This window comes from Natrix helvetica (assembly GCF_964273705.1).
Source record: "Natrix helvetica genome assembly, chromosome: 13".
NCBI lineage: Eukaryota > Metazoa > Chordata > Lepidosauria > Squamata > Natricidae > Natrix > Natrix helvetica.
Window position 1 is genome coordinate 10,785,580 of NC_138557.1, and position 26,157 is coordinate 10,811,736.

Consider the following 26,157-nt stretch of genomic DNA (forward strand, 5'->3'; position numbering starts at 1 on the left):
AACAACTCAGAAATCAGGGTAGACTTGGGAGTAAAGTGAGCCTGTTCCCAGTGTGAGCATGCGCAGAGCTGCCAAAAGAAAAGAGCAACTCAGAAATCAGGGTAGACTTGGGAGTAAAGTCACAAGTGGAAGGTGATTGGCCCCTCCCATAGGAAATAAAAGGGGAGCGAAAGGGGAGGGGGCTTTTGCAGGAAACAATTCATTTGTTCAGTCGTTAAGATTCGTTTCAGGAGTGTGAAGATCTGTCCATGAATCTCAGAGACTCTGTGCCCAGTCTTTCCTTGCACAGCACTCTCAGGAACAAAACAGATTCATGGCCCATTTTTTGGGGGGGGGGGTGGCATTTTCATTACCAACCTGGACAGGCTCATGCAGCACTTTGCCAGCCAAAACAAGGCACGGGGCGTGTCCTCTGCACACCCCATCTTCGGACTCCTGAAGCACTTTGCCAGCCAAAACGCTCCCACCCCGACCCCCATACCCTATTTTGGCTGCTAGAGGCACCACAGGCCAATCCTTTGCTATTTCCAAGCCGGCCCCCCAGGCCAGGTTTAAGCACCCCTGTGATAAGCCACATTTTCCACCACCCTTAACTAGCATTATTTAGACGTCAAGTTAATAGCATAGCCTGGAATGGAATGGAATGGAATAGAATGGAATAGAATGGAATAGAATGGAATAGAACGGAATATTGGAATGAAGAATAGAATGGAATGGAATAGAATAGAATACAGTTGAATAGAAATAGAATAGAATGGAATAGAATAGAATATTGGAATGAAGAATAGAATGGCATGGAATGGAATGGAATAGAATAGAATAGAATAGAATAGAATAGAATAGAATAGAATAGAATTCATTTATTGGCCAAGTGTAATTGGACATGCAAGGAATTTGTCTTTGGTGCAGATGCTCTGAGTATGCATAAGGAGAATAAAAATACATTCATCCCGAATAAAAAGATACTAACACTTAGTGATAGCCATTGGTTACTAATAAGCTATCAAATCGTACTAGGAAACAAATAAAAACAATACAAACTGAAAGATACCTGCAACTTTATGATTCTTGATGGATGTATCTTGTCTTTTTATGTACAGTGAGAGCATCGGCACCAAAGACAAATGCCTTGTGTGTCCAATCACACTTGGCCAATAAAGAATTCTATTCTGTTCTACATGCTTTTAGACATAACCATGTTATGCATGCAGCATCTCACACCCTAACTGGCGAGGTGAGCATGCTGCTCCGTCTTGGTCAACTCTGAGGCTGAAGCTCTTTGACAAAGTGTTGATGATGCCCTCAGCAGCAATCAATCTCCAAGATCAATCCCTGGGGCGTTTACAAGGCACATCCTACTGCAGGTGTGTTCTGTGTAAAGCCAGATGCCCAGAGTCTTTTACCTGCTCGTTTTCATAGTCGCAGAGGGCCTCCACAGGAATAGATTTAAGAGGGGGTTCTCGTCGATACTTCAGTGGAAGAACCTGCTGACTACGCTTCTGTAAGGAGCTCACCACATCCTCATACTTGTCCAAGGCCTTGTCCTGGTCCTAAAGAAGAAGAGAGCAAAGATTCTAGCATCACCAGGAAGGAAAAGATTGAGATGGAACCGCTAGAGCAATGCAGAGATGGTTACAAATCAAAGCTTAATTTGACCCAAGCCCAACCTTTAGGGGGACCTTTGACCCCCGGGAGTGGGCAGATGCCATGGCAATCTACTGGCCTATCCAGTTCCAAGACCCACCCAAAAAGTTGGTGCAAATGATTTATCTTAGAATCAAATCATTCGGAAGACTTCAGAACTGGAACTAAATGAGCTACTGTGGTGCAGTGGTTAGAATGCAGTACTGCGGGCTCCTTCTGCTGCCTGCCGGCTGCCTGCAATTTGGCAGTTCGAATCTCACCCGGCTCCAGGTTAACTCAGCCTTCCACCCTTCCGAGGTGGGTAAAATGAGGAGTCAGATTGTTGGGGGCAAGAGGCTGACTCTGTATACTGCTTAGAGAGGGATGTAAAAGCACTGTGAAGTGGTATATGTGTTATTTTTTCTCCCTTCCTTCCTTCCTTCCTTCCTTCCTTCCTTCCTTCCTTCCTTCCTTCCTTCCTTCCTTCCTTCCTCTCTTAATTCCCTTTCTCATTCTCCTTCCTGGTTGCGCAGTGGTTAGAATGCAGTATTGCAGACTAACTCTGCTGATTGCCAGGAGTTTGATCCTGACCGCCTCAAGGTTGACTCAGCCTTCCATCCTTCCGAGGTGGGTAAAATGAGGAGTCAGATTGTTGGGAGGCAAGAGGCTGACTCTGTAAACCGCTTAGAGAGGGCTGTAAAAGCACTATGAAGTGGTATATAAGTCTAAGTGCTATTGCCCTTCTTTCTTTCTTTCTTTCCTTCCTTCCTTCCTTCCTTCCTTCCTTCCTTCCTTCCTTCCTTCCTTCCTTCCTTCCTTCCCTCCCAGTGATTAGAATGCATTATTGCAGACTAACTCTGCCCACTGCCAGCAGTTCGAATCCCACCAGGCTCAAGGTTGACTCAGCCTTCCATCCTTCCGAGGTGGGTAAAATGAGGACCCAGATTGTTGGGAGGCAAGAGGCTGACTCTGTAAACCGCTTAGAGAGGGCTGTAAAGCACTGTGAAGCAGTATATAAGTGTGCTATTGCTATACTTGATTGGATGTTGCAATAGGAGCCCTGGTGGCAGAGTAGTTAGAATCTGGTATTGCAGGCTGACTCTGCTCATAGTCTGGAGTTCAATCCTGACTGGCTAAAGATTGACTCGGCCTTCCATCCTTCCAAGGTAGCTAAAATGAGGACCCAAATTATTGGAGGGAAAAGGCTGACTCTATAAACCGCTCAGAGAGGGCTATAAAGCACTGTAAAGTGGTATATAAGTCTAAGTACTAGTGCTAATGCTAAAGGTAAAGATTTCCCCTGTCATATCTGACTCTAGGGGGCAGTGTTCATCTCTGTTTCCTAGCCAAGAGAGCCAGCGTTGTCCAAAGACTCTTTGGTTATCATGAGACCAGAATGACGATTTGTCAAAGATGCCGGGAAAACTACTACCTTCCCACCAAAGTGATACCTATTTATCTACTTGCATTTCATGCTTTCAAATGCTTGTTTGGCAGGAGCTGGGACAAGGACGGGAGCGTCAATGGTGCTTGGGTCTTGAATTGCCAACCTTCCAGTCAACAATTCAGCATCTTAACCACTAAGCCACCTGTGTCCCCTAGAACAAAATGAGTTTCAAAGTAAACTCCATGCCTGCCTACTCCAACTTTCTTCCTATAATTTAGGCCAGGAAGAACACCAGGGCCAGACTGGTTGACCCAGAATGCTAAGGTATAATTCCATATTATAGCCATTATTATAATCTGTAGTTGATCTGGTACAATGTGGTTCCTTTCTTTTCTGCTTTCTTGATGGTGACTGCCCTCCATCAGGACTCAGCACGGTGTGGGAACTAAAGCCACTGCAGCTCCCTCAAGCACATCTCAGCAGAAGGCATTGGGAGAGCCCAGGGATTTTTGCCTATCAGGCAGATCTCTCAGTAGATCACAATTTCTGCTGAAAAGCAAAGTGGGAAGAAGATAATTATTCCCTGCATTTGTTTTACACTACTGGGATTGATAGGTGGGAGACATTGTAAGCTTAATTAAAGGAGAATTTTGTCTGCTTGCCACACTTTTTGTGAACAGAGTAGAAGGGGTTGTACTTTGCTAAGGTTCTCCAGAATGGGTCCACCAAGGAAGGAGATAAAAAGTGTGTATGGTTAATCTCAGAAAATCTCTCTAATTTTAGGCCAGCAATTCTGGGCATCTCAACACACATGTGCCATAAAATCAGAACTAATTAATGAACATAAGGCAATAATAGTTGTAGGAATTAAATATGAACATTAATTATAGATTCAAGCTGGATCTGCCCTTGATATCCCCAAATCCTAAAATTTGAAGGTACCACAGTTTGCTTAATGTAGGAATCTAAGCCAAGCACCTTCAGCCAATGGTAGTTCCATCTTCCAGTGAAAGTGATATCAACTTTTTTTTGGGGGGGGGGAAATCCATTGTCCAACTGTTCTTCTGCTTAGGAAGACCCCTCATGCAGTCGGACTTTATTCTCTTGTGACTTTTATCCATTGTTAGGCTCTGGAGCAAAGATGGTATGGAGCATCTTCTTTGTGATGCCTTGGACCACAAGCCCACCACACCTTGGTCCAGTAGGGACCATTTCCAAATTGGTCAAAGAGGAGAGTGTTGTAGTGCTTACACCTGAGGGGACAATGACCTGGAGATAGTGACATAGACTCAACTTTTGTTGTGGCAGTGGAGCTGGCAGCATATTCGGACAGTGAGGAGGTCGGGGAGGAACCTGGGCCAGTCCTGGAGTCTGGGGAAGGCTCGGATGAGGGCTCTGTGTCGGAGGCAGAGAGGGAGCCAAAGCCGTATGCCAGTTATCAGCTGCCTTCGGAGTCAGACATCAGTGGGGCAGAAGAACAGTTGGAGCCTGTTCCCAGTGTGCGCATGCGCAGAGTTGCCAGACAAAGGGAACAGCTAAAGAACAGGGGTCGACTTGGGAGTGGGGCCACAAGTGGGCATTGAATGTCCCCTCCCAGAGGAAATAAAAGAGGAGTGACAGGGGAATGGAGTTTGCAGGAGATCATTAGTTCGCTTAATTGGTTTGTGACTCTCCAAGACTCCTTGTCAAGGTTTGCAGATATCGACCTGGCAGCTCTCCAAGCCAGATAAGGTCTGTGACTGTAAATCCTCCTTTGAAAGGCTTCGCCGGCTGTGAATGAGCAGAATTCACTGTAAATTAACAAAAGGGGTTTTTTTTGTTGCTGGGAAAAGGAGTTTGCTTCATGCTCTTGGGAAGCCTCGGTCAGAACAACTTCAGTATCTGTCATTTCTGGGGTAGCCAATTCTCCTTGGTGCGATCCAGATATTCTCCTTCCTCCTACTGACCTGCAACCCCAAGTTGGTCAAACTAATAGCTACGCATTCTCTTTTGAAATACTTGCCTCCAGGTCATGCAACAAAGATTCGATCTGGTACCGGTCTTTGAAATCTGGACTGTATTTCTGGTCCAGATCTGTGTCAACTTTTCTGAGAAGTTCCTGTGCATCCTTGGCATCTTTTTGGAACTGCAAGGAGAGAGAAGAAAAAGTTAAATCCTCCCTTCCTTTGAATCACAAGACGTTCTTGAGAGGAACGAGATGAGAAGGTAGCATCTCCTGAAAACCTGGGAAGGGCAGATAAACATGGGAGAGGAGAGGAGAGAACCGGTGGAAACTAATCAAGGAGAGAAGCAACCTAGAACTAAGGAGGAATTTCCTGATGGGGAGAACAATTAACCAGGCTTGCCTCCAGAGGTTGTGGGTGCTCCCATCACTGGAGGTTTTAAAGAAGAGATTGGACAACCATTTGCCTGAAATAGTCAAGCAGGGTAGCTGGATGAGAAGACCTCCAAGCTCCTTTCCAACTCTGTTGTTCTGTTATTGATGAAGAAGAGAGGAGAACGGAGGGGAGGGAAGAGGAGAGGAAGAGAGAGAGAGAGAGGGAAGGAGGAGGAAGGAAGGAAGGAAAGAAAGAAGGAAGGAAGGGGAGAGGAGAGGGGAGGGAGGGAGAGAGAAGAAGAAGGAATGAAGGAAGGAAGGGGAGAGGAGAGGAGAGAGGGAGAGAGAAGAAGAAGAAGGAAGGAAGGAAGGAAGGAAAGAAAGAAGGAAGGAAGGGGAGAGGAGAGGGAGGGAGAGAGAAGAGGAAGGAAGGAAGGAAGGAAGGAAGGAAGGAAGGAAAAAAGGAAGGAAGGGGAGAGGAGAGGAGAGGAGAGGGAGAGAGAAGAAGGAAGGAAGGAAGGAAGGAAAGAAGGAAGGAAGGGGAGGAGAGAGGAGAGGAGAGGGAGGGAGAGAGAAGAGGAAGGAAGGAAGGAAGGAAGGAAGGAAGGAAGGAAGGAAGGAAGGAAGGGGAAAGGAGAGGGAGAATAAAAAGAGGGAAATGAGGAGAAATGAAGGAAAGACAGCAAGGAGTAAAAAGAGGAAAGGAGCCTTGCCCCTTACCAATGTAATGGTCTTGAACAAATTTTGCTCAAGACCATCATATTGACTGACACCCCCTGTGGTTGCTCCTGGGATTGATTGATCTGTCTGTCTGTCTGTCTGTCTGTCTGTCTCTCTCTCTCTCTCTCTCTCTCTCTCTCTCTCTTCTTTCTTTCTTTCTTTTTCTTCCATTCTTTCTTTTCTTCCTCCCTCCCTTTCCTTTCTCTTCCTTCCTTCCTTCCCTCCTCCCTCCCTCTCTCTGCTTTGAATACAGTTCCATTACAATCAGCATGTGCAGCTATCTCTTCCCCTTGCTCCCTGTGAAAAGAAAAAGAAAAAAGAAAAAGCACCATTGCAGTTCTAAGCAAGTCTTCAAAAGTCTTGCCATTCCACTCCTGCGATTGGCCTCGGGGCAAAGCCACGCCCTCGCCTATTAAAATAGGGCTTTGAAAGCGGTCCCCATGGCTACAGGTGAGCCTTTTGTTCTTAGACAACGTGGAGGCCTCTTCCTCTGGTCTCAGGACAGAGAGGCAACCTTCAAGACCGGCTGCCCAACGGAAAACCCGGTCCTTGGAACAAAATGGACCGAATGAGTTCTTGAGAGTAGGGCAGACGTTTTGATGGACCAGGAAGATCTTCTGCTAAACCGGCTTCCAAAATCAGAGGGTTGACATCCCAAGAGAAGTGAGGAGAAGAACTTGTCTGACAAGTTTGTTTTCCCACCAGCTCTTTCAGCTGTTTCCTCTGCAAACAAGTCCAGCTGCACCACCTGACCTGCCTGGATAATCTTCGCGCAAAGCTGCGCTAGACAAACTGTCTGTCAGGTTGGTTTGCTAGCGGGATCGGAGGCGGCCTCCTCCCCGTTCCCTCCCTTACAAAGGAGACAAAGCAGATTTGGTTTTGCCAGGTCAGAAGAACATCCCCGAAGTGATGGCACGCCTGGAAATGTTCTCCTACTTCCTGAGCACACCTAGGCGGGCACCCAAAGGCACTCAGAAAATCATGATTTGAAGATCAGATGGAGACCTCAAAACCTCGATCTTCCAAAGGTTTTCCCCAACTGTCGTTGTAAAGACGACAGGATCATCATTAAATGCGTGACTGGAGAATGGAACCAGCACTACACACTGGAACAACTGGACACAAGAACAGTTTCACCCCGAACGCCATCCCTCTGCTAAACAAATAATTCTCTCAACACTGTCAAGCTATTCACTAAGGCTGCATTACTATTACTATTAGTCTTCTCATCGTTCCGATCACCCATCTCCTCCCACTTACGACTGCAGGACTGTAACTTTGTTGTTTGTATCCTTACGATTTGCATTGATATCAATTGACTCCTGATTGCTTATTTGTACCCTACGACTATCATTAAGTGTTGAACCTTACGATTCTTGATGAATTGCCTTTTAATGTAGACTGAGAGCATCTGCACCAAAGAAAAATTCCTTGTGTGTCCAATCACACTTGGCCAATAAAGAATTCTATTCTATTCCATTCCATTCCATTCCATTCCATCCCATCCCATCCCATCCCATCCCATCCCATCCCATCCTATCCTATCCTATCCTATCCTATCCATTTCCTATTCTATTCTATTCCTGATTCTCTATTCTATTCTTTTCTGATTCTATTCTATTCTATTCTACTCTACTCTACTCTACTCTACTCTACTCTACTCTACTCTACTCTACTCTACTCTATTTTAATTTAACCGATCATAGCTTCTTATCCTTGCCTCGTTCATTAATTTTCAAAGAGCAGTCCTTGTTCCTTTGTTCAGGTCAAGTGCCAATTTTAGCCAAAAAAGTCTTGGGAGCCAGTGCGATCAGGTGTGTTTCCTAAAACTGGCTTCTGGCTTTCAAGAAAGTTAGAAGATACACACTCTTGTCAACTCTCAAGCTGGTCAGTTTTGGTAGAACCCCCAGGAGAAAGGTACAACCTTGCTGCCAATTTCCTTGACAAATCCTCGTAGGCTTCCAAGTAGTACCTGATGGTAGTCCTCCATGAACTTCAAGTGGCTCTCCTCGCAGATGAGCAGGTTGAGATATTCTTTCCAGTCAGCGTGGACGGCCTCAATGTGAGCCTGAAGAGGAATGGAGAGGAAACCTCAGGCCAATAATCGCCGATGCCCCAAAATAAGACAGGAACCGGAACCCCCCAGTTGTTTTTGTTAGGTATAATCACAGACTGTACAGCTATAGAGACTAATTTGATTTTGAACTTAACGACGGCAGCAAGATTGTTGGTGGCGCAGTACTGGAAGAGGGAAGAATTGCCTACTATTCAAGAATGGACGCTAAAAGTAATAAATCTAGCAGAGATGGCCATAATTACAGCATACTTGAAGGACCACTCAGATGAGAAATACAAGTTTGAATGGAAAAGATGGATTGACTATATTCAAAATAAATATCGGACTAAAAAATTTCAATTAGCTTATGAGTGAAGGCATAAGGAATGTTACAACTTACCTAAAGTTAGCATAACAAAAGGGGAATTAAGGCACAAGAGGAGGTAGGAGGTCGAATTCAGTTAGCTTATGTTAGCATATGATTGTTAAATGTTTATATCCTGTATTTTGCTCTGGGAGATTGGGGGGAGGGAGGATGGATGGACGGAAGGTGAGGGGGCAATATTTGTAAAATTTATTAAAACTTTTAATTAAAAAAAAAAGACAGGAACTGGAGAACAGTGAGAGCTAGAGGTGGCATTCACTTACTTTCTCTACCAGTTTGCAAATGGGAGGGCCTCATCTCGCATCGCTCACACATACCTCATCCACTCATGTACTCGGCCTTCTGTGCGTGGCCTTTGAATGCACGCGCGTCTTGCATGCATACGGCTTGAAAAAGTGCCGAAATAGGATGGCATAGAGCCAAGGTGGGTGGGTGGGTGGGTGGGCCCACCTTTGATTTCCACTACTAGTTTGGGCAAACCAATCCAAACCATCTGAATGCCACTTCTGGTGAGAACCACCTATATTGAGACAACGTTTCTAATGTGGCCCTTTTCAAATCCAACTTACCTCAATGGCGATCTTCCCAGGATGGTTTTCAGACAGGAGTTTATTGCCATCGTCGTGCAGCTTGTTGATGGCTGCCTCTTTGTCTTCCAATTTCCTATTGATGAAGTTCTAAGGAAAGGGGGAAGGAATGAGGAAGCAGAAAAGCAGATTGGAATTACTCAGAGTAGATAGATTTTATCGATGGTTGGAACAAAAAAGGAAAGACCCCAAATAAGCAATGACTAAGATTTATAGAATGGAGATTAGAATTATGTATGAATTTGTAACAGTGAAAAGAAGCAATGGGTGGAAACTAATCAAGGAGAGAAGCAACTTAGAACTGAGGAGAAACTTCCTGACAGTTAGAACAATTAATCAGTGGAACAGAAGTTGCCTCTAGAAGTTGTGAATGCCCTGGAACTCTTTAAGAAGATGTTGGATAGCTATTTCCCTGAAACGGTATAGGGTTTCCTGCCTAGGCAGGGGGTTGGACTAGAAGACCTCCAAGGTCCCTTCCAACTCTGCTATTGTATTGTATTGTATAAATGTATAAGACAAGAACAAAGCAACGGATGGAAATATTATTTGTAAATATTGAATAGACATCCCCACCTCTAACAGCTGGAAGGAAAAACCCTGTCTCTTTTAAATATTCAACTTCTGCTTATCCAGAGTTATTTTCCCCAGACTTCAACATTGGACATCCAACAGTCCTCCAATGCTTTTTTTATTTTATTTTAGAGAAAGTAGTTGTCAAAGAGTAAGACTCACTTCGTACTGGCGACGGCGGCTCAGGTAATCGATGTTTTGGTCACTCCAGTCAAACTGCAACCTGTCCTTAGCCTGCTGATCCAGCCAGTAGAGCTTATTGGTGCAGCGCTGCATAAAATCTTGCAATAGATTCAGGTTCTCTTGCCTTCGCTGGGATTCCGACTGCAAGCAGAAAGAGCGTTTGGCCAAGGTTGGAAAGATGGAGGTGCCAAAAACAACTCCAGGAAAAAAATAATAATCCTTTTTCGAAGACAGTTTTCAAGCCATCTCTTTCTCCAGAGGGCAAAATCCAGCAATTTCAGAGCTGATTCCTTATTGATGAGCCCAATTTATACAAACCCCTCTACCCCTACCCCAACTGAGGTCATGTTACGAACTGCAATAAAAAAAAATATCCAGCGAGCACAACAAAAGGATTCTTCCCCAATAAATATTCGAAAGTTGTGGGAACTTCATCACTGGAGGCTTTCGAGAAAAGACTGGACTGACATTTGTCAGAAATGGTGTAGGGCGGAGATGGCGAACGTTTTTCTGCTCGGGTGCCAAAAGGGCGCGGGATAGCTTGCACGTGCCCACACCCATAATGCAATGTCCTCCCCCTTGCGCGTGCGTGCATAACCACCCATGCTCCCCACCCCCAGCATGCATGCAGGCATCACTGAAACCTCCGGACTTCCGGTAGGCCCGTTGGACCGTTTTTTGCCCTCCCCAGGCTTCAAGAAAGCCTCTTGAAGCCTGGGGAGGACGAAAAAATGGCCCAACGGGGAAAACAGAAGTTCGTTTCTGAACTTCCGGTTGTTTTTCACCATCCACAGGCTCTGGAGGCTTTCCTGAAGGTTGGGGAGGGTGAAAACGGCCTCCCTCTGTCTTCCGGAAGGCCGAAAATCAACTGGCCAGCATGGGCATGCATGCTAGATCTGACATAGGGCAACGCCTCGTGGGTCCTCAGACATGCTCCGGCACGCGTGCCATAGGTTTACCATCATGGGCGTAGGGTCTCCTGCTTGAACAGGGGGCTGGACTAGATGACCTACATGTCCCTTCCGACTCTTGTTAATCTGTAACAACAATTCCTCCATTGTATCTTGGAGCACCTGCATGATCTGCTGCCTGACAGATGTGAGAGATGATCTCAATCATCCATGTTAGGTAAGCTCCCCATTAGGAGAGCGAGTGTGCAGAGAAGCGTAGTGAGAGTGGTGTTGGAGAACACACAAACCAGCATACAGAGACATTGCAGTTTAAATAGTTTTTTACTTATATGGAAAATAGAGGTATTCAGAGTTCAATTTACACACGGTTCAGTCAGCCATCCACCGAACACAGTCCAGTATCATATAATCAGTTCAGCACACAAAGCAGCTAACAGTAGCAAAACTCACCGTAACTCACGATAACAGTATTCACCGATCAGTATCTAACAACAATAAAGAATATAAAGTTTTGCTACTGTTAGCTGACCCAACCGTTAGCTTACATTCCTAACATTCCAGATCATGGTTGTCCCAAAGGTGTTTTTCCAAAAGGCAACTTGAGTTTCTTGGTTTTTTTTTTTTAATGTTTTGCTTCTCATCCAAGAAGCTTCCTCAGTTGTTCAGAACTGAAGAAGCTTCTTGGATGAGAAGCAACACATTTTCAAGGAAAACAACCCAGAAATTCCAGTTTTGGAAAAGCACCTTTGGGACAATCATGATCTGGATGATGGAGATCATCTCTCACATCTGTCCTGCAGCCGATCATGCAGCTGCTCCAAGATACAAAGCACCGTTGAGTCTTCTCCAAGAAGGGAATAGCTTCCTAAAATGGCTTTGGGTCAAACCTTCTTGGCTGATCCTCATTGGTCATATCCTACATTCAACAAAGCCTGAATTATTTTCACCCTAGGCTTAAAAGTCTCTGCTCCGTGCACTTTTATGGCATCTTCCCCCCACTAAGATCTCACCAGATTTGATATGATGGACCTCACATCTGAGATTTCTGAAAATTACACAGTTGCTGAAAGTTGTCTGATGGCCTTTTCTTGCCATTCTTCTCACCTACTCTGTTCCCTAGAACAGGGGGTGTCAAACTTGATTTCATGAAGGGCCACATCAGGGTTGTGTTCAGTGGTGGGATTCAAAATCTTCTGTGTATGGCTTGGTGGGCATGGCTTGATGGGTGTGGCTTTGTGTGCATGGCAAGGGAAGGTTACTGCAAAATCCCCATTTCCTCCTGATCAACTGGGACTTGGGAGGCAGAGAATAGATGGGGATGAGGCCAGACAGAGGTGGTGTCTACAGGTTCTCCAGAACTGGTCAGAACCTGCTGAATGCCACCTCTGGTTATATTTGATCTCAGGGGGGTGGAGTGGGGGTGGCCAGGGTGGGCATGGCGAGGAGGCATGATCAAGTCAACATCACTTGTGTCAGGGATGCCTATGGTGGCCCAAGTGCTCTGCCAGAGAAAACGGGCTCCTGAGCTCCTTTTTCGCCTACAACTGCCTCCTGCAACCCTCTGCCAGCGAAAACGGACCTTGGGAGGGCCACATGTGGCCCTCACAAGTTCCGTTTTCACTGGCAGAGGCAGCACAAGCCAGTGCTGTTTCAAGGACAGCCCCATGGGCCAGATCTAAGCACCCATGCAGGCTGGATTTGGTCCCTGGGTCTTGAGTTTGACATCCCTGTCCTAGAAGAATACAAGAATCTGAACTGCCAAATCCCATGATCAGCGCTGTAAGTTTTATTTTTTATATTCCAGATGTGATGACAATCCAACTTGCAGAGAGCATGCTCCTCCTCTCTGGCCCAATAATTGTATTCCTTGATGATTACTCAACAATACCCTGGGAGTATTTTCTCAATTCATCTCTGATTTGCTAAGATAGATTATAATTACACACATCTGTTTAGGGGGAAAGAAGTCTTACCAGCAGTTTCTGGTACTTCATCTGAAGCTCGCTTGTATACTCCTGGAAACAAAAAGAAAAGACCAACCTCAAAAGAAGAGAAACTAGCAAGACCCTACTTCCATTGTACATGCATCACAGTTAAGCATCTAGCCATTGTCAACCCTGAAGCTGGTCTGACCTGAGGCCACTTTGAGACTTTGGTGCTGACACGCTGAAGGAGAGTTGGTTTAATCTCCGGGTTCCAAGTAACATACCCACAGCAAACAAAACTCTGAGGCAAGCAACTTCCTCAAAGAAGCTGATAACCCAACGTTGCCCAGGTATTTATTTATAGGGGAAAAATGTCCGGACCAAATGTATTTTCTAATGTTGGATTTTCCCCCTTACCAGAGGGAGCCCCCATATAATGTACTGTGAAGCCATTACCATGGCAACTCCACTGTACAGTATAAGCCATTTTACGGCAGTACAATAGAAGCCATTTTACGGCACAACAGGCTGTATCCTAACAGAACACCCCCCCCAAAGGGGTTTTAGGGGTGTCTTACCCTCACAATATTTTTTCCAGGGAGTAAGTCATCTGTGTACCAAGTTTGGTTGAAATTGCTCGAGGCGTTCTAGAGTTATGCTGGAACACAGACACACACAGCCATTTTATATATATGTGTATATATATATGTGTGTGTATGTGTATGTATATGTATGTGTGTATATGTGTGTGTGTGTGTGTGTGTACATACATATACATTATATATATATATATATATATATATATATATATATATATATATATATATATATATATATATATATATATATATATATATATATATATATATACATACATACACACACACACATACATACATACATATACATTATATATATATTTAGGCATACCAGGGGTTGTAACACAAATATATATATATATATATATTTGTGTTGTATTTGTACTGATAAATAAATAATACATATACATATACATATACATATACATATACATCATATACATATACATATACATATACATATACATATACATATACATATACATATACATATACATATACATATACATATATATATATATATATATATATATATATATATATATATATATATATACACACACACACACAATACACACACACATATATACATATATATTGAGAGAGAGAGAGAGAGAGAGAGATGGATTATTGGCACAGGCTGGTGAAAACTGACTCTGATTCTTCCTGATTAAAAGTAAAACTTTGTCACTTTCTCAAAACAATCAGTCACATGGTCCAATCAGGATGCTGCTCCACCTGCAGGAATGTCCTTGGTTCCCAAGGGAAAGTACTTTGTTTTGACTACAACACTCCAACTATCTCCATTCTCTTCTCCCTGTCCCTCTCCTTCAATGTGTCAGCACTGAAGTCTCAAAATCAGTCAGGCTATGGGTATGTTACTTGGAAACCTGGCAGCCATTTTATTAGAGACTCCATCGTTAGGTGCCCAGTTGCCGTGATAACTCCCAAAATTCCTGCCTAGAGTATACAGGAAATCTCTTGCAGCATAGACATCTCGCTGTTGCTTCCCCTCCACTCCCCACCTGACCAAAGACCCAAGGAAACAGGAGAGGTACCTTTTCACCTTCTTTGTTGATATGTGGTCCAATCGCCATCACCTCATTGTGGAAGATGTTATGCTCTTCTACTTGACCATTGACTGATGGCAGGTCTGTGCCAAAGCCCCTGTTGTTCAAGATTTCCTTGGGAAAGAGGGCACAGGAAAGGGGATAAGGGCATCATTTCCCATAGTCCCAGGAGCCTGGGCACATAAAAAAATTCCAGGTACCACTTATCAAGAACAGTGGTACCTCATGCTCAGAAGAACCTTCTCTCAGCCCCATAGAATCAAGAACAGCACGCGGAGTTGCTTCTGAGTAACTGCGCTACGATTTGTCTACGGACAGAATCTGAAGATTCAGACTAAAGCAATTATCTGCAATTATCTACATAACTATTAGAGATGCTCTGGGAGCTGCTAGGGAGGGCTCAACCCTTGCCCTCTTCCTGCCTACCAGACAGTCCAAGCTCTGCTGTCGCTTCGCCTTGTGGCAAGGAGCCCATCCCTCCAGACTACATTCCACCACACAAGGACAGTTGGATCTACTGATTAGGATTTCTATAAATTTAGATAGCTTTTTAAAATAATTAAATTTAAAAATAAGCGAGAAGCCTTGGGAGAAGGACTTAACAGACAGTCCCTCCACCTCCCCAGTGTTCCATGCAAAGCCTGCTGCAGTTTTGAAAACGATAGAAGCTATGTTCTCCTCTGTTCCACAACTTAAGGTAAAAGGTAAAGGTTCCCCTCGTACATATGTGCTAGTTGTTCCTGACTCTAGGGGGCGGTGCTCATCTCTGTTTCAAAGCTGAAGAGCCAGCATTGTCTGAAGACGTCTCCATGGTCAAGTGGCCGGCATGACTAAACGCCAAAGGCACACAGAACACTGTTACCTTCCCACCAAAGGTGGCCCCTATTTTTCTCCTTGCATTTTTAAATGCTTTCGAACTGTTAGGTTGGCAGAAGCTGGGGCAAGTAACGGGAGCTCACTCCGTTACGCGGCACTAGGGATTCGAACCGCCAAACTGCCAACCTTCCTCATCGACAAGCTCAGCGTCTTAGCCATTGAGCCACTGCGTCCCAGCTCCACAACTTACACATTTGTTATGATGAGTGTTGAAAACTGGGAAGAAGTCAAGACTATATTTCCCACCCATTTTCAGAAGACCATTTCAAGGAGCTGCAAAATTAGTTTTGTTGGCCCATGTGGTAGAGGGCTGCAGGTTGCCTAGTGCTGACCTAAAGTGAGACTCTGTCTCCCCGTTACATTATGACCGTGATCATGCAATCTGGAAGAGTTTTATGTAGAAGAATGCCAACCCAAAACTCTAGAAATAGGATTCTGGACTGGGTCATTCTAGGCTGCAGAGCACATACAGTACGTAATGCTTCCTGATTTACATGTAAGAAAAGGGCAAGTAATACAATGGACATTTATGGGGATAGCAAACAGTGGGTAGGTATCCCTCCCAATGAAACTAACAGCTTGGTGAAGGATAATTTTCATGGCAGGGAAGATAGGAGGAGGCTAAGTACTGTATTTAATATACTTCTTATTCTGATCCTACTTCCAAGCTCTCCCTGTTTTTTTGCACGGCTATTAAAAAAGCCAACCTAGCAGTCCGAAATCATGCAAATGCAAGTAGATAAATAGGTACCACTTTGGTGGGAAAAAATAACAGGGACATGAAAGGCCTCCCCGGGCAACAGTGATGTCACCAGCTACTCCTTTTAACCCAGAAGTCCCTTCGTAGGAGCTTCTGACATGAATGTACTTAGTATTAAAAGGAGGGGGAGGGGCATTTGAACAATTGGATCTTGTTATTCCCAAACTGGATACCCTCAGATTAATTCAATTCCCACCACACCCAGCAGGGGCGGGTGTGAAAGGTTACCAACTCAAAGAAAACTCATTTAATATTTTAAAAAAGAGTCCCTTTAAGCAGAATTTAGGGGGGGGTCCAGCTGAGCTGTCAAGGTAATGACGATTTAATAGCTGACCAGCTGCTGTAAGGCTGTAAACTGAGATGATGACATGAGGATGACTCAGCAGAGTTACTGCCACTTTAAGAAGCTGTATATATAAGGGAGGCCACATGAGGGTGTCTCCCTCTCCTCTTGTTCTATCTCCATTGTGGTTCCGCGTGTAATGTTGAAGATTAATTGCTTGCCTAGTATTTGCCTAACACATGTATGTATATATATATAAGTCTTGTAAATAAACCACTGTTTGAAAGACAAAACCTCTGTGTACTGTATTTTGCTCCTGGGTTGTCTCAAAACAGTAGTCATACTGCGCGCACTCTGACATGAGCTGATTTCCTCTTGGAGATTACATTTCTGATTGAAGAGATCCATCCAGAGCCATAAACACCATCCTCTCAGCCCAGGTCTCAAAACAAAAGGGAAGCAAGCAAAGGAAAGCACATCAATATTTCCTGATTTGGAGAAGGCCTACCTGCTTCTCTTCGATTGTTGAGGACCAGTTGACCTCGGGTTCAACTTCATGTGGGGTGAAATTGTAAATCTGATCATGTTTCCCTCGCAAGTTGTTGACTCTTTCCTTTAATTGCCGGATACTGAAGAAAAGAAAACCAAGAATTCTCATCTGTTTTTTTTCCCATGGCTGTCAGGTGCAAAAGATTAGGACCACACATGAAGGTCCAGTTAAACTGATGTACTCATGCCTTTGCACAGGACTCAACTCAATTAATAATTAGCCCTAGTTTGGCTAGATAAGGGTCAGCAGAATTCATGAGGGTCTCGGTCCATTCGTGACTACATAGAGATTCTAAGCTGATTCCTCTTTTGACTCCACACCCACGTTCTGCCACCCCTTCTCCTACAACGACACTTGAGCAAGAGTTTCAAACGTCTTACACCCACTCTGTCGTAATACTGAATTTTGCCCAAACTGGAGACTTCTCCCGCACTAGCCCCCTTCAGAAGCTTCAATTTCCATGGGCCTTGATTAGGGGTGGGTTCCAGCAGGCACTACTGCCGGTTTGCATGTGGGCATGCTGTGCATGTGTGCACTTAATGGGTGCATGCGCAGACCTGAAAAACAAGATGGCAATGCCTATGGTGCCGCCAGGAGAACCAGTTTGGCGGGCGTGGCAGGCCTGGGTCGCTGCTGCTTCCAGCAACCTAGGATACCAAACCACTACCGGTTCAGCTGAACCAGTCCGAACTGGTAGGAACTCACCATTGGCCTTAATGGAAGAGCTTTGCAAAATAATACAATTGGAAGGGACCCTGAAGGTCTTCTAGTCCAATCCCCTGCTCAAGCAAGAAACCCTGTACCATTTCAAACATATGGATGTCCAATGGAAGAGCTTAGCAGAATAATAGAGTTGGAAGGGACCCTAAAGGTCGTCTAGTCCAATCCCCTGCTCAAGCAGGAAACCCTGTACCATTTCAAACCTGTGGATGTCCAATGGAAGAGCTTAGCAGAATAATAGAATTGGAAGGGACCATGAAGGTCTTCTAGTCCAATCCCCTGCTCAAGCAGGAAACCCTGTACCATTTCAAACATATGGATGTCCAATGGAAGAGCTTCGCAGAATAATAGAGTTGGAAAAGTTGGAATAGAGTTAAAAACCTCCAGTGACGGAGAACCCACAGCTTCTGGAGGTAAGTGATTCCACTGGTTAATTGTTCTCACTGTCAGAAAATTTCTTCTTAGTTCTAGGTTACTTCTCTCCTTGATTAGCTTCCATCCATTGAGTCTCCTTCAGGGGCTTTGGAGAATAGGTTAAATCTCCTTTTCTTTCTGGCAGCCCCTCAAATACTGGAACGCTGCTATCATATATCCCCTAGTCCTTATTTTCACTAGACTAGACATACCCAATCCAAACAACCATTCTTTATATGTTTCAGCCTCCCAGTCCCCTAATCATCTTTGTTGCTCTTCTCTGCACTCTTTCTAGAATCTCGACATCTTTTTTCTATCACCGCGGCCAAAACTGGGTGCAATATTCCAAGTGTGGCCCCTCAACACAAATAGCAGCTTTAGTAGAGAACATTGTTCGATTGGGACAGCAGTCCTAAGAATGGCATAGAAGGCAAAGGGTGAAAAGCACCAGCTGCTATTTGTGTTTTCTATCTTATAAATGGGTGCAACACATAGAAAAGAAAAATACTGAAAGTAATGTGTAGCTTATCCCTCAGAGAAGTTGAGGGCAAGGCGGGACAATCACAGCAATTTCCTACTGAGGTTTCCCTGCCACTGAATCTGCATTAGAATGCAGGTTTTCCTTTCACATCTATGGTTGAAAAAATGTATCCACCGAGATCAGGGGTCAGCAACCCACGGCTCTGGAGCCGCATGTGGCTCTTTCATCCCTCTGCTGTGGCTCCCTATTGCTCAAAATATGCATTACACCCGCCAATGTGCGACACCTGCTGGAATGTGGTTTCTTGAGCTTTTCAAGCCCTGGTAGGCCAACCATGGTTAAATTCAAGGGAAAAAAAGTTTCAGATGAAAGCAGAACGTTTAATTAAATTACATATGATAGTTTCGTGGCCGCTCAGGAAATAGTCAGGCACGGGAAAGGTTTTGTGGTGTTTTCTTTTCTGTGGGAAACAGGTCCAAATGGCTCTTTAGAGTTTAAGGTTGCCGACCCCTGACCTAGATGGCAACATCCGGCTGACCTTGAATTATCTCCAAAAGTGGAAGTATTTAAATGGCAAAACAGCAAGGCAATTTGTTAAACCAGGGTACCATCAAAATGAATCCCATAAGAACATCGTGCCAAAGGGTTCCACATATCGTATTTTTCGGACTATAAGATGCACCAGTGTATAATACACTCCGAGATTTCAAAGTGGTAAATAAGAAAAAAAAGTTTTTGCCTTGCCCCAGCTTAGCTGAAGCCTGCAGAGGGCTCTGGGGGGGCTGAGGGAAGGCAAAAAAGCCCCTGTTTTTGCAAAAAACAGAGGCTGTATAAGACGCACCAAACATTTCCACACTCTTTTGGGGGGGGAAGGTGCATCTTATACTCCCAAAAATATGGTAATAGTGGAGAAAACTATACGGTCTTCAGGAATTGGGTTCAACCTAAAGGAAACTCTGTGTAAAAGAGCTCCAGATTTTCATCATGATTCCTCTTTGAGAAGAATATCAACGTGCATTTCAAATTAAGCATTTCTTTAAAAAATCAAATCACAGGTTGGCGCTTGTGCATTGTTTTGAAACTGGAAGGGAGCCCCGAACCACATGAGAAAAAATAACACAGGTCTCTTGGTGGACGTGACCCTTGGGCTATCACCCCAGACTTACTCTTCTGTGATCATGTCCCCCTGGGGATGCTTCATGTGGCGAGCAATGGCTGCGTCTCCATCCAGAACATAAAGCAGTTTGTCAGATTCAATCAACTTATCTGCAGTGAGCTCCTGGTATTGTGTGGGCTTCCCGGCCTTCAGCTTGTACAGGTCCTAAAAACCAACAAGTTGTAAGAGAATAAAGTTTCATTCAAATGCTTTTTTTTTTTTGCAACATCCTAGCATTATCATGTGCTTAGAAGAAGGAATGACACAGAAGATAGAAATGTAAAAGCGAATGATTAATTATATAAGGAAAGTTTATCAAAATGCATAAGCCAATATTATGTGATCGTTACAAATGTTATGAATATTATTATTAATATTTCTCAAAATTAACTGTACCCAGACAACACACTGTTCATGTGGACACTGATATATATATTTGTTTTCGTAGATTTTCACGGGTGTAGGTATGCTGATATATAATAAATATTATAATATATTATAATATAATATAATATAATATAATATAATATAATATAATATAATATAATATAATATAATTAATATAATATAATATAATATAATATAATATAATATAATATATTATAATATAATATAATATAATATAATTAATATAATATAATATAATATAATATAATATAATAATATATTATAATATATTATAATATAATATATTATAATATAATATAATATAATATAATATAATATAATATAATAATATAATATAATATAATATAATTAATATAATATAATATAATATAATATAATATAATATAATATAATAATATAATATAATATAATATAATATAATATAATATAATATAATATAATATAATATAATATAATATAATATAATATAATATAATATAATATAATATAATATAATATAATATAATATAATATAATATAATATAATATAATAATATAATATAATAAATATAATATAATATAATATAAATAATATACATAATTCTTTATGTTCCATTTTAAATGAATATTTACAAATAGAAAGATAGGGTATAGGTAGGTAGGTAGGTAGGTAGGTAGGTAGGAAGGAAGGAAGGAAGGAAGGAAGGAAGGAAGGAAGGAAGGAAGGAAGGAGAAAAGGAAGAGAAGGAAGAGAAGGGGAGGGGGAAGGGGAGAGGAGGAGGAAGAAGAGGAGGAGAAGGAAGGGGAGGACAGAGGAAGAGGAGGAGGAGGAAGAAAAAGAAGAAGAAGAAGAAGAAGAAGAAGAAGAAGAAGAAGAAGAAGAAGAAGAAGAAGAAGAAGAAGAAGAAGAAGAAGAAGAAGAAGAAGAAGGTGGTTATAGACTAACATTTTTAACACAACATGCCAGACATCACAATAGTAGCAGGAAAGCAAATGTTAGGAATAGAATTTACACTTTCATTTAACCTAGAAATTGGAGATTGAGATTAATCTTGACATCTCGGAAGAAAAGAATAGAAGAATAAAAGAAAAGAAAGAAAAGTGCCAGGTGGCATACACAGACACAGATCTGCCTGGTGCAAAAACCCAGCCTTTTGTCACAGTAAGAGAACGCCAGCTGATTCAAATCCGAACAGGCTGGTTCTAAACAAATTTAATTAACATTTCAATAACTCACACAACCCAGGGCACCACCGCAACTCACACTTTGCATCTTTGAGTCCGTTTCCACAATGTTCTTTTCCACTTGGTCAGCATTTTTCTGCAACTTTTCAATCAGTTCTGACAGCTCCTTGCTGGAAATGCTGTGGAAAGGAGAAAGCGAGAAAGTGGTTACTATGGCTGTGGTTGCCGTTTGAAGTGTGTGCCAAAGGGAGGAAAGCACACCTCCATCTAACTAGATCCAAATATAGCTCTGGATATCAGGGACTCCTTTAAAAACTCCACCATAATCCAGGCAAGGTGTTTTTCTTTTCTTTTTTCATAAGGATTTTATTAACTTTTACAAAACGAACACAAAGAAACAAACGCAACTAAATCAAGAAAAGCAGATATAGATAAAGATTAAGAGGAAGAAGACACAGATCAAGATGCAGAAAGATGTACATCAAAAGAAATACATATACATTACATATACATATACATATACATATACATATACATATACATATACATACATACACACATGTATATATATATATATATATATATGTATGTATGTTTCAAGGGTGGGTTCCTGCCAGTTCCAGAAATCTACAGTGCTGTTTAGAATCGGTTCCAGCTCCCTCCCCCCGCCCGTCCGCACATCATCAAGATGAAGAGCGAGAGGAGGAATTCTGGAAGTTGAAGTCTTAAAGCTGTCAAGTTTGAATACCTATGGGGTTTTTTTCCTAAAGGGTTAGGGGTGCAAGGGTCTTGTAACTTGACAGCTTTAAGACTTGCACACTTCAGTGCCAGAGTTTCTGAGCCAACCTGACTGGAGGAGGAATTCTGGGAGTTGAAGTCCACAAGTCTTAAAGCTGTCAAGTTTGAACACCCCTGGGTTTTTTTTTCTAAAGGGTTAGGGTGCAAGGGTCTTGTAACTTGACAGCTTTAAGACTTGCGTACTTCAATGCCAGTATAGACACAATAGACACACAGTCAGCACCAATCTACCAATCATGATACAACCACACAACCAATCACTCCACTTACTGAAACAAAGCCAGTACTCCATACCCCCCGACCAAGATTTATAGGAAAATGGCAGCTCCGATCACACTTTAAGCCCAAAACCCTAGCTGATGAGAGCTAAATAGCTTGAAATAGATCTATACTAGTCTCCCTTCATTTATTTATCAGCAAAAAATTGATATATATATATATATATCACATGCATACACACAAACACACACACACACACACACACACACACACACAGAATGATTTCCAACCTCTTCCTCCAAGAATATAAAAGACACTTAAATTCAACTTTTAGTTTAAAAACTCTAATACAGGAAGTCCGAGGTTCACAACCATTCATTTAGTGATAGTTCAAAATTGCAACTGCACAAAAATATGCATTATGACCATTTTTCACACTTATGACCATTACAGCATCCCCATGGTCATGTGATCAAAATCCAGACACTTGGCCACTGACTCATATTTATGACTGTTGCCATGTCCTGGGGTCACGTGATCTCCTTTTGCGACCTTCTGATGAGCAAAAGTCAATGGGGAACCCAGATTCACTTAATGACCGTGTTTCTAACTTTAACAGCTGCAGGGATTCCCTTAACAACTCTGGCAAGACAGATCATAAAATAGGGCAAAATTCCCTTAACAACTGTCTCGGTTAGCAACCTAAATTCTGGCCTCAATTGTGGTCGTATGTCTATGACTACCTGTACAGTATCAATTTTCCTCCCAAAATATTTTTTTCCTTTTTAAAACTTTAGCAATCATCAAATCCGTATGTCAGAATTTGGGTGGGGAGTTTCCCATTTCTTACTAAAAGTTCACAAAGGATTTTTGTCAAGCATCTTTCTTCCACAGAAGATTTTTCCCGAAAGCTTTTGAATGACCCTCAATATTTTACCGACCAAACGTCGGAAAAGTGTTGAGGCCAGTTTGTCCGTCCCCAATTTAGCTAACCAACGAGACAGCCAAATCTGTGGTTGCTTCACCGAGAAAACGGCACTGCTTTGGAATTATTTTTGCTGTCGGTCTCCTTTTAGTTTACAAAATGGTTTTTGCAACGTGCGTATTCCCGAAAACCACAACACATTATTGTTTGGGAAACTTTGCCTTGCCCTTGGCGAACAGCAAATTCCAGGGTAGAGCTGCCAAGTCCCTTCCTTAACCGGCCCTTCCTGGATCTTCAATCAATTGCACAAATGAGACTTGGTCTGACTTGATACTAGCTCTTTGAAACTGTGTTTTGCTCCTCTCCTCTCCATGTCAGGTTGCTGCTAAAGGTACCAGGAAGCTTCCAGTTTAGCAAGGATGTCTCGGTATAAAGCTTGGGGCAAATTTGGGAGCGTTGAGCAAGTTCAGTGGGTGTTCTGCAACCTAGCAAGTTGCGGCAGTTGTCCTACTTGGGATGGCTCCTAACACCTGGGAGAGAAACTAATGTCTGCTTGGAACCCTCTGCCTCAATGGGGTTCCACCAGCCATCACCTGAAGGCCACCAGCCCCTCCAGCAGCCGAATCAGAGGAGGAGGCGGCGTGGGATGAGGATCAGCATCAAGGCAACCTGAGAGCTCCAAAGGGGAAGAGGGAATGGAGCTGGCAGACAGAGAGAGAGAGAGAGAGAGAGAGAGAGAGAGAGAGAGAGAGAGAGAGAGAGAGACAGAGAGAGACAGAGAGAGAGAGAGAGAGACAGAGGCGGGGACTAGCCCTCTGTCAGCCCTCAGATGGAGAGTCAACAGCCCCCAAGGTGGGAGGTGGCTGAAGAGGAAGAGAAGGAACAGCCTGATGCACAGAAGGCAGAGGAGAGGAGAGCAGTGGAAATCTGTGGGCCGGTCCATGGGACGGAAGAGCCACCGCTGCTAGCAAAGACCCACCCTAGCTCTGAGTCTAAAAGGCAGGGGGTGGAGATGAATAGATGTGAAAGAGGAGAGGAGAGTAGTGGAAATCTATGGGCCGGTCCATGGGACGGAAGAGCCACCACTGCTAGCGAAGCCCCACCCTAGCTCTGGGGATAAAAGGCAGGGGGTGGAGATCAATAGATGTGCCAGATAAAAATGCCAAATCCAGCTTAAACATCTGGCTGGCTGCTTGATGAACCATGATAATAATTTAAAAAGCACTTCTGGAAAATGTCAACTTGGTCCTTTCTACCAGAGAGTGGCAAACAAGGATGGGAAGGGAAATATGGACGACAGAAATGAACACCCAAACTTTTTTTTCACTGCTATACACAAGTGAACGTTACAGGAGTTGGATATGTCCAATGTGATGAAAAGGGAAGAACTTGGAGTGACATGACAGCAGCCTTCCAACATTTGAGGAGCTGAGACACACACAAAAAAATAGGGGGACCACCTAATTTTTCACTGCCGTTGAAGACAAGACAAGAAGTAATGGATGGAAACATATCAATGAGAGATCCGAGGAGAAATTTGCTGACAGCGAGAACAATTAATCAGTGAATCTTGCCTCCAGATCCCAAAGGTGCCTTTTTCCTGTTTTTCAAGGGAAAACTGGACTTTCTGGTTTTTCTTTGAAGACGTTTCCCTTCTCCTCCAAGAAGCTTCTTCAGCTTGGATGTGATGCCTCTAGATCAGGAGTGAAATGCTACCGGTTCAGACCGGTTTGCCGAACCAGTAGTCAAATAAATGAAATCTGTTTGGGTGAAGTGGTTTTTCCTACAATCAGCTGTGATGCGGGATTTATATTAGGTAGAAATCAGGATTTCCTGCTTTCTAGGAAATCTACATCACGTGGCACAGTTGATTCCCTCCCCTCGCTGTTCGCTTGCCTTACCTTTGACACTCTGCGCATGTGCGGAAGTGGCACCCGGGTGTGCGCTCACATTGCTACTGAACCCGTCGCAAAGGTAAGTGGATTTCACCCCCGCTCTGGATGTTATGGTTGCTCCATCACTGGAGTAGGATAGGATCTCCTGCTTGGGCAGGGGGTTAGACTAGAAGACCTCCAGGGCCCTTTCAACTCTTGTTATTCAGTATTCTGTTTCCCCCACACGATTCTCCAACTGCTCCAGCATCCTTCTGGTTGGCTGAGGTAAAAGGCCTGGCGTCGTACGTTGCAGATCCGTTTCATTGAGAAAGGACCGCTGTCCCAGCCAAACCTTATGGATCAGCAGCCCATGAATAGCATTCTTGATGAGACAATCCCCATTCACGGCTTGCTTTTCAGACCTTGCCAGATCAGTGAAATGATGCCGCCAGGAGCGAAGAGGCAGAAGAGCCTGAAAAACACATTGGGCCCTAAAGCTTTGCTGAAAAAAGCACCACGTGCCCGACGGATTTATGCAATGGGGAGGAGCCGCATGCATTGTGGCGTGATGGGTGCCATCTTTTGTAGGCCAAATTCCAGGCATGGAATGCTCTAATCTTCTCTACCGCTTCGGAACTGGGGGCGCTCGCGTGTGGGGCTTCTACGCATGTGCAGAGCTTCCACGATGACATCTGGGCAGGTGGGTAGAGTCTCCTGCCGTTGCCACTACCGGTTCTGCAGAACCGGGGTGAACCGACAGAATAACATCTCTGCCCAATTCCAAACTTCCCAAAACTATGTTCCAGCAAGACCGAGGTGAGCTGTAAAAGCTGCTTTCACTTCAAACGGGCCGTGCGTTGGTTTGATGTGGCCAATAGATAGAGATGGCTTTCGGTTGCATAAGTGCCGTTTTAACGTTACCTACTGTAAAATCAAGATGTAGCAGATCGTTTGCAATTCGTTGTTGTACGAATAGGAAATGAGGGGCATTGCTGTTGACAAAGACTGAACGGGTTTTTTTTCCAAACATGTTTGAACTCTAACGCCCACTGCTTCAACCTCAAACTGTCTACCGTGGACCTCACCCCATTCCTAGGAGGTCCGTAAAGGGGGCGTGCAAAAGCGCACCGTCCCTGTCCTACTGTCCCCATTTATTTGTATCCATTTCCTTTGTTCATGTCCCTGTTTATACTTAT

General features: G+C 43.5%; 1 protein-coding gene across 2 annotated transcripts in view; it reads right to left on the minus strand.

The window, feature by feature from the left end:
• The window catches only part of PPL (periplakin), a 78,744-nt gene that overhangs the window by 20,834 nt on the left and 31,753 nt on the right, over positions 1 to 26,157 (minus strand). For both annotated transcript variants that reach the window (XR_014176453.1, XM_081966076.1), the window contains exons 2-11: positions 21,225 to 21,324; positions 19,584 to 19,738; positions 16,761 to 16,881; positions 14,322 to 14,447; positions 12,713 to 12,754; positions 9,808 to 9,969; positions 9,058 to 9,165; positions 8,020 to 8,115; positions 5,013 to 5,135; positions 1,404 to 1,550 (exon numbers count right to left, since the gene is read on the minus strand). Coding sequence is in view for 1 of the 2 variants with exons in the window: in XM_081966076.1 (XP_081822202.1) it covers positions 1,404 to 1,550; positions 5,013 to 5,135; positions 8,020 to 8,115; positions 9,058 to 9,165; positions 9,808 to 9,969; positions 12,713 to 12,754; positions 14,322 to 14,447; positions 16,761 to 16,881; positions 19,584 to 19,738; positions 21,225 to 21,324 (1,180 nt within the window). In the remaining variant the exon portion in view is untranslated. The remainder of the gene's footprint in view (positions 1 to 1,403; positions 1,551 to 5,012; positions 5,136 to 8,019; positions 8,116 to 9,057; positions 9,166 to 9,807; positions 9,970 to 12,712; positions 12,755 to 14,321; positions 14,448 to 16,760; positions 16,882 to 19,583; positions 19,739 to 21,224; positions 21,325 to 26,157) is intronic.